The sequence below is a fragment of the Triticum aestivum genome, chromosome 5A (genome assembly GCF_018294505.1).
Source record: "Triticum aestivum cultivar Chinese Spring chromosome 5A, IWGSC CS RefSeq v2.1, whole genome shotgun sequence".
Classification (NCBI taxonomy): domain Eukaryota; kingdom Viridiplantae; phylum Streptophyta; class Magnoliopsida; order Poales; family Poaceae; genus Triticum; species Triticum aestivum.
The window spans coordinates 187,073,529-187,082,300 of NC_057806.1; the positions used below are offsets into that span (position 1 = coordinate 187,073,529).

At 43.4% G+C, this 8,772-nt stretch overlaps 1 protein-coding gene across 1 annotated transcript; it reads right to left on the minus strand.

Moving 5' to 3' along the window:
- Window positions 1-1,905: 1,905 nt before the first annotated feature.
- Window positions 1,906-8,356, minus strand: LOC123102766 (GRF1-interacting factor 3). Its single transcript, XM_044524191.1, has 4 exons — window positions 8,176-8,356; window positions 7,187-7,263; window positions 2,716-2,800; window positions 1,906-2,629 (listed from the first exon to the last, which is right to left on the minus strand). Exons 1-4 carry the CDS (start codon window positions 8,260-8,262, stop codon window positions 2,321-2,323), a joined length of 558 nt encoding a protein of 185 aa, XP_044380126.1. The 5' UTR covers window positions 8,263-8,356; the 3' UTR covers window positions 1,906-2,320.
- Between the last annotated feature and the right edge of the window lie 416 nt (window positions 8,357-8,772).

An 8,772-nucleotide genomic window follows, 5' to 3' on the forward strand; every position in this document is an offset into this window, starting at 1 on the left:
TCACTTTTGTTGTGTGTTTATGGCTCTTTGGCCTTTGTTTGTATTTGGCGTCATCTTGACCTTTTTTCTCTAGCACAAGATGACGCTCGTTTGGATGTGTGTCTAAGAAGAAGAAGAAATGTTTTGGTTTTTTTTTGAAAAATGTTGACCCTTTACACAGATACGAGCACTGGGACTATGTAGTACTAGAATTTGTACTAAAACTGTAAGAAAGTTGTGACAAGAAATATGGATCGGAGGGAATGTTATAATATTGTTAGAACATGGGAGATAGTTTTGAGAGAGGGGGGATGGAACCGAAACATCGAAGCTCAATCCCAGGGTGTTGTCGTTCCTGCGCTGGCCAAAGAGAAGAAGAAGCTTCTTTGTTGGCAATGTCAAAGCCCAACGCTCTTATGTGAGGCTACAGACGGGACTGCCTCGAAAGGCAACGGTGTTTCCATCTTCGGGGTTTACCTTAGCTGTCCGCAGCCGTTGTTCAGGTTGGGATGCCACGGAAACGGAAACGGGTGCAATCCCGCACTGCAACAATTCTGACCCGAAGCCACAACCCACAAGAGGGTGGTATTGGTAAGCAAACAATGGTTCACGCCGTGGTTCTGGGCTCTGGGGTACGGTGAATGGAGTCTGAAACCACCCACCCGCACGCTGTTAGCACCAATCTCGACCAAGATTGTCCATTGATGTACGCTTGTACACGTGCATCTTAGAGTTATTAGTATGACATGTACGGTCTGTGTACGTGTTTGCATTCCAGTTGTAAACGGGAGCTCTTTCTATCTCCTACTGAAACATGCACTCTAAAGATGTATACTTCACTGGAGAGGGAGGCTGGAATGATTAGCCTAAACAATGTTTAGTCTTCTGTGTTCATCAGGTGGGTTAAGTACTCTCAAGATGGTGCTGTGGTGTAGTCGGTTATCACGTTAGTCTTTATTTACACACTAAAGGTCCCCAGTTCGAGCATGGGCAGTACCAAAATGTTTTCATAATTGTGTTGTCACCTTCAGCGACTTCCGTATACAATAGTTCAACTCTATTTTGTGAGCTTCTCTGTGAAATTCTGGTTGGATAAACACACGCATATACCTGGCCATTCCTTGGGCCGGGCCGGGCTTCGGGCCGGGCCAACCAAAGCCCGACGCAAAAAACCCAGGCCCGAGCCCGGCCCGGCCGTCGGGCCTAAAAATCAGGCCCAAGCCCGACCCATCACACTAAAAGCCCGTCGGGCCTCGGGCCACGGGTTAGGCCTCTTCCTTAAACGGTGAAATCGACGGGCTCGGGCCCGGCCTGGCCCGGGCTTCGGGCTCAAAACCTAGGCCCGAGCCCGGCCCATGGACAAAGTCGGGCCGGGCCGGGTCGGGCTTTTTCGAGCCGGGTCGGGTCGGGCCAATCGGGCCGGGCTGCCCATGGCCAGGTATACACATTCACTAGAAACTACTCCCTCCGTTTCAAATTACTTGTTGGAGGTATGGATGTATCTAGATGTATTTTAATTTTAGATACATCCATTTCTGCAACAAGTAATTTGGAATGAAGGGAGTACGTAGTACGAAATGTGGAGTTTTTGTGTCTGTAAATTATTACAGTACGCTCGTGCGAAATCCTTATTTCGCGCACAAGGAAATCTAGCTAAGTGCTACGCACAAGGATTACCGACAGCATACATGTATGCTGAGATAAATATTTTAGTGACTCTGTCCAGAAATACTTGTCATCAAATTGGATAAAAGGAGATATATCTAGATATATTTTAATTCTAGATGTATCTAGATATATTTTAGTTCTAGATACATCTTTTTTATCCATTTTAATGACAAGTATTTTCGGACGGAGAGAGTAGTTATATAGGATAATAACTAGAGTATAAGATTCCGCTAAAAAATCAGGATTCACAGGGCAAAGGAAGCATTCTAGGAAAATTAATCATGCTACTTCAACACCAACCAATGCAACGTAGCAACAACTGCTGGAGATAAGCATCTAATAGGAGAAAAACATCTGACCACCATTTTCAGGATTTTACACTAGTCTAGTTGGCAGACAACCACCACCACGAGGAACAAACAACTGGGACCTATTATTCCATGTAAACTGGATATAAGACCTATGATGAATGCAGAAAGTCAAGCACATCACAGATGATAATAATCTACGTCTGTTGTAATCCGAAAAGCCAAGGCAAACATAACAACTACTCATCATCATCCACGCGAAGATCACGGCCACTTATCATTCAAGGGCACAGGGACGATCCTCTGTTTGTCCGGGTGGTAGTATACATGCATTCTGCGGCCTAAAACGCAAGCTCGTAGCTTTCTTAGGACTGATCAGCCAAGCCGCTCCCACCGTCATTATCGGCACCAGTGCTCCTGTGGCTCTCAGTGCCAGAAGGCTCAGAACTGGCCCCACCTGCTGCATAGGCTGGTTCAACTTGAGGGGCCTGAGGCATGCCATTGACAGCCCCAGGTCTCGCAACCATTTGACCAGCAAACGGAAGCATCTGAGCCTGTTGCTGCTGTAGTTGCTGCTCCTGCATCTGCTGAGGCGTTAGAGGGGTCCTCGGAGGGAACATTGGCACCTGTGACATGTAATGCCCTGCCCCTGGGGATGCACTAGGTGGTGCCATCTGTATGCACAAGTAACATTAGTGCATGCACTAGAAACAATATAGGTATACTGTATATTGCCATATTGGTCTAGGACATGACTGACCTGAGGACGGCTTACAGTGGTCTGTGGCTGAGTATCAGCGATTGCAGCCAAATACAAAAGATTCTTCTGAAGCTGAGCTTGATACCTGAAAGTTATATAGGAGATGAGTTGTCTATGTGTTTCTCCATATCCGCTTCATAAGGAACCGCACATTCACACAAGCAAATATTGTTATGTATAAGGAAACTTGTTGAATGCAACTATCTATTACAGGTATAGAACACAAGAACAATTCAATGCAATGCAAAGTAGATTAAGAAATACAAAAATATCACAAATTATGCCCCCACTAGCAAGAGAAGAGGACTAATAACGGAGAACTTAAACTTCCAATAATCATAGAAGCAAAAACATGATGTGGTTAGCAACATTGGATTAGTGACACACGAGCAGCGACCGGCACAATGGAACTGTTGATCTGGTACACAAGTAAAAGATTATGAACGATGCTAAGCATAAAAGACAGCCATATTACAACATGAAAAACTGATACGGCCAAAGTTGCCGTGTCTGCATGCCAGGCGGCTCTGATACGGTGATACGCATGATATGGCCGAGATGCACGTATCCAGGAGTACAAGGATTTTTGATTTTTTTTTAAGAGAGAGAAAAGAGCCTATATGGTAGGACATGATAGCACAGTGATGCGAGAGCGTAGCCCCGAGCGAGCCCAATAGAAGCCCAAGAAGTCACGAACTACCCTAACTTTGCTCTCTCGCTCTCTGTTCGACCGCACAAGCACTGGATTGAGGGCAGGAGGGCGCCGCCACCACCGCCTGGAATCGACTCGCCACACCGCCGCCTCGAGTGACTAGACTCGAGCCTTCTCCACCACCGTCGCAAGAGAGAGGTAAGTTTCACGTGCATGCTTGCTGTGTGCTTGGCTGCTTGCTATTGCTAGCTGATGTTGCTGCTTTGCTGCTACTGCCTACTGCTAGGGAGGGAAATATGACATGGCATCTAAAGGGAGTGGCATGGCAGCTAGCCAGTCTTCACTTGGTGGTACTGCTAGCAACAGTACTGAAATTGAAGGCGCAGGTGGAGAGGCCGGGCACGGTGTCGGCAATCCAAAATATCATATGATGTACTCCCTCTGTAAACTAATATAGGACGTTTTAGAGACTTGACACAAGTCTCTAAAACGTCCTATATTAGTTTACAGAGGGAGTATTTTCTATTTTGCATACACCATGAGGACATTGATGATGTTTCAAGACTTGACAAGAGGCATGGAAGCACCCAATGGAGCAGTATTTTGATCGCATCTCACGCATCCTATTATGTTGTCTTTATTACATGTCATTTTATGAATTGTTTGTATATACTCGCCGTATCGCCGCTGTTTCTGGAAATTAACATGTCCTGTGTCCCCGTACTCGTATCGCCGTATCAGTGCTTCGTAGACGTGAAGTCCAATAGAGTAAAGCTTAGTTAGCAACAATGTGTTTGTAGATCAAAAGAATGCATATTTTGACAGTTTTGAGTGTTTGTTACAGCATGACAAGTATGTAGGCCATTTCGCTGACATGGCTGCAATTTGTCTTTTATGTGACACTTCCGGAGGAGAAGGGACGCCACAGGTGCTAGGAGGTTGGCGACACGGTCTAGATCCTCAACATTATGACCGCCCTCCGCAAGGACAACATAAGCAAATCGTCCCAACCTCCACGCTCTCGCGGGCGCCCTACCTGTCTGTGCATTGCGCCACTACCACCATGGCCTTGCTGTTCTCCCGCCTACTAGAAGAAACCACCTAAAATAAGTTTGTCAAAGCGCAGACAAGCACCTGCGCAAGAACCACGACAGGGTGCTCTAATGACAATAGTCATGGATTGACATGATGCCGCTTGTAAGCGCCCCTACAGTCAGAGCAACCCAGCGCTTCCACAAATAGTGCATCTCGTGCCAGAGTTCGCTTCTGAAAATGAACGGACAACTACCTTCATGTTCAAATATACAACTAGTGGCAGGGTTAACTTCTGATATCCTGCAATTTCTCTTTTGCCAACTATACAGGGACTATGGAAGAGTTTTAACCAAATCTTATGGTATCTTTCAGTTTAGATATTTGTCACTCGTCTAGCATTCCTTTCCGGACACAAGTACTATTTGTGTAGTCATGCACACATATGCGTATTACACTTATATGTTTTTACAAAGCAGATGTTTCTCATAATACTTTACACGGATTTTGAACCTTTTGTAGCTACAGCTATTCACAAGAAGCTGAGGTACATAACGAAGACAAATGTCAGTTAAAAAAGAAAAACAAAGATATACGGAGCAGAGATTAAGATACTTTTTATGGCTCTTGGAAGTTGGAAGTAATGATTACCATTCATTAGTGATTTTTTTCTCCAAGGGATGTGGTGTCGTAACTTGAAATTTATCCAGACTAGCTAATTGACTGTGCCTTGCTACAGGGGCATACACATTCTAATGGTTTAACATCAATCATGTCTAACATATACCTTTTAGAATACTCATGTACATTAGGTGGTATTGTTGATTCGATTTACCGTTAAATAATTCCTCCTCCACCAACCTCTCTCTCTTTCTCTAAAAAAGCAAAGACTTGATTAACCTTGAAGAAATAAACCCAGAGTGTGGAGGGAATAGAGAGGAGGACGGACATGCGTGTGTGGGTCGCAGCGGGCCGGTTTCGCCCTGGTTTTCTTGGCGTGCTAAGCATGGAATGGAGGCGGACAAAGGTTGGGTGAAATGGGAACGTTATGTCTTTTTTAGGTAGTGTAGAGTAGATAGATGTAGATGTAGATGTAGATAGATTGATTGATTTGTCATGTATGGTAGTGAATCAGCTGGAGACAATTTTTTATTGATGATTGATTTGTTTATTATGGCACTTGAATCAGCGCTTACCAAACTGGTTGGGGTTGTGGTCGGTAAAAGGATTCATGGGAAGATCCATCAATCAGTGGGGCCCTGGGGGGACGAACAACGTAGGAAGTAGAAACTCCCCTTTAATAGTACGGATAAATTTGAAGGACTATTTGATTTGTTATCACGATGTAGCAAGTGCCTGACCAGTTCCGAAATATTAAAGTTCGCATGATTTAACATAAATTATAGTATAATATCTACCGCTATTAACCATTGCAAGCAGTAGTTTCCAAGTGTAGGAAATATTATTATTTTTTTGCTTCAGAGGCAAAACAGTAAACATAATATATATAGTAAGGCAGCTAAACCTTTGGCGGGAAAAACATATGGTAATACTAAGTTCACGAACATCACATACTTGTAATAAACTATGATGAATATTTAAGAAAACCACGGCCATCCGCAAGATGCACGTGTTTTGATTGAATGCACTACAACTTATCAAATCCACAAATTTATGTCCCTCCACTGCGTGCACTTATGTCTTCAAACCGAGGAAGGGAGAAGACACGGAACTTATGGTACCAACATCATGAGGCATTGGGTTGCACACACAATGTAAATCCCCTAGAGGCACAGCACAAAGGTTGATGGTGATATCTTCTCTATCGATCAAAACGTTAAGACACATAAAGAACCAAGTTGGTGCTTTGATGGTAACTGAAGATGGTTGGACGACGACCCTTTAACCACTAGGGTTTGGTTTCCTGTGTGTGTCACCTACAGGAATATTTGTTCAGTGGTAGGGGACACACCCGTCAATATTCAATCTCTGTGTGTCCAGTAGCTATTGTGTGAATACAAGCTAGTGGTGGTGTCCATATTTACATGCTGTACTGGGTGCTTTTAACACAGGGCGCCAAGACACACTACTTTATTAGTATTAAAAGATAATCATACAAAGATCCGTTCAACCTTTTTCACTGGTACTCTAGAGACAGTTGACCTGTGGTTCAATATTAATGTTTGGAACAATATATTTCCTTGTATGACACCCAAAAAAAAAACTTGTTAGGTTCAGTGGCCACCTCAGCCAAATTTGAGACACCAAGCCTCTAGTATGTGCTTTTGCGTTCACAAAAAAATAGTACTCCATCATCAAAGTAGTGTTTCTTGACTAACCATACCCACATCAATCATATCACATGTGGTAATGGCTAAGGGTGCTAAAGCAGAAGTACCAATTCAATTCATTGGCAGGTCAGCTGCTCAAGCAGACATTTTCTTTGCAAACATATTATTTTGGCAGTCTTTGCAAGCATATTATTTTGGCAGTTTTTTGCCTGCTTCATTTACTTATTTTAACTGAACAGACCAGCAGCCAGTCCAATATTTACTGTTGGCCTGTTGGGCGTCCGCTGGTCTGGTTTTAGAACAACGGTACTAGCTAACGATAAATGTAAACAGATAAGTAAGAACAGCTGAAGATGGCGGCAGAAACACAATAATTATATTTTGTGCATACAAAGCAAGAATCCGATGGAAAGCAGAATGGCTCATTAGTTAGCGAAATTAAAGACCATATTGAATTGTATAATCTTCAGAAAAAGAGGTTCAGTCCAAAACATACTGAGCACATTCCGCCAACTTTCCCAGGTTCTGATTTTCCAAGATAGCCAAAATTAGTTGCTTATTTTCATCCAGGTACTGCACAATGGATAATGCCAATTAGGGGGAATGGATAATTATAACAGGTCGTGTATAGAGTTAGTAAATTCAAATAGAAAGCCTGAACAACAAAATACAAATAAACAAAAACAATACAGTGCAGCATTAGAAGGTTAGACCTTCTATAGGTCTGCACGAAAACACGAGGATTAAAGATCGGGACTGAAGATTTTTGTTCAATCATCCCAATGCCCAAATTACAAAGCTAGAAAGAAGAAAGGAACACAAAGCATTAGTATAAATCTAAAGAACTAGAGATCATTTGGAGGTTGGGAGTCAAAAGTATAGAACTATATTGTTGGAGTGAAAATGTTTGGTCCGTTTGTTGCACAGCATAAGCATGAGCACCCTTGATAACTTGGAAAACAGTTCAAAAGGAGTAAATCCAGGGTTGCTCTCAACATTTTTCTGGAGTAAAGCAACTTGGTCGAACAATGTAGGTTTTCGTTACTAGAACGAAGCCATTTCCATTAAGCAGTACATGCATCAACATTCACCAGCAAGAAGCAAAAATAAATAAAACTTGTTTGAATCTAGCGAGACAATAAAGGATGCGTCACAGTAATTAGTCGCTAGTAACTGCAAAACAAAAGCAACATTTGAAGATTGGCAGCTGGAATGGAAATAAGGCTGTAGAAGGATGGAAATAATACTAGTATTAATTTATAGAAGGAGAATACTGATATCAACTAACTCAGAAAAAAGCTATTCAAATCACATCAATATCGGTCCATAAGAACGCCATCTCTAATAATCCACCAGAAGAAAACCACGACCGGTAGGGGCGACAAACGATCGAATATTTGGCCGGGAACCAACCCTTCAAACCCACCAAGGAGGCACGCCAGCCCTATCGAGAGCCGACAGAGATGGGAAGGGGGGAGAGGGAACCTTTTGGATCTGCTCGGTGCTGAGGCCAGCAGACGGAGGCATCCCCGGCGCCGCCGCCGCCGGCGGCATGGGCATCGCTTGCTGCATCGCGGCGGCTCTCGCTTCCTCTTTGTTGGGCTGTGTTGTGGGGTTTGGAGGGTTTGCGGGTGTAGGAAGAAACACAAAGCGCCCACCTGATGCCGACCTGCCCCAGAAGACTTTCAGATGCTCCTGTAATTTGGAAATAATTACATATATGCCCCTTGACATTTTGTTACGGTTGCCTGCACCTATTTTGGTCACTTTGCATGTGTAGCCCGATTAAGCCTGGATGACTGAATACAAATCAAAAATCAAGTGTTTGCCTACATCCCCTTCACTATGACCAAGCAGCAACATAGGCACCGTTGTTTGGTTGTCTGCATGTTCTACCCAGATGCAAAAAGATGTTGTTTGGTTATATGCACACAAGTGATGTGGTAATCTCTTTAAGAAATGATGAGGTTACCAGTACACACATCGTCGACGTATATAGCATAATCATAACCATAGGATTAACCACAACCATAAGGCCTTCTACAATGCTAGATGCTTAGGGAGGTGTTTACAGAAATAAAC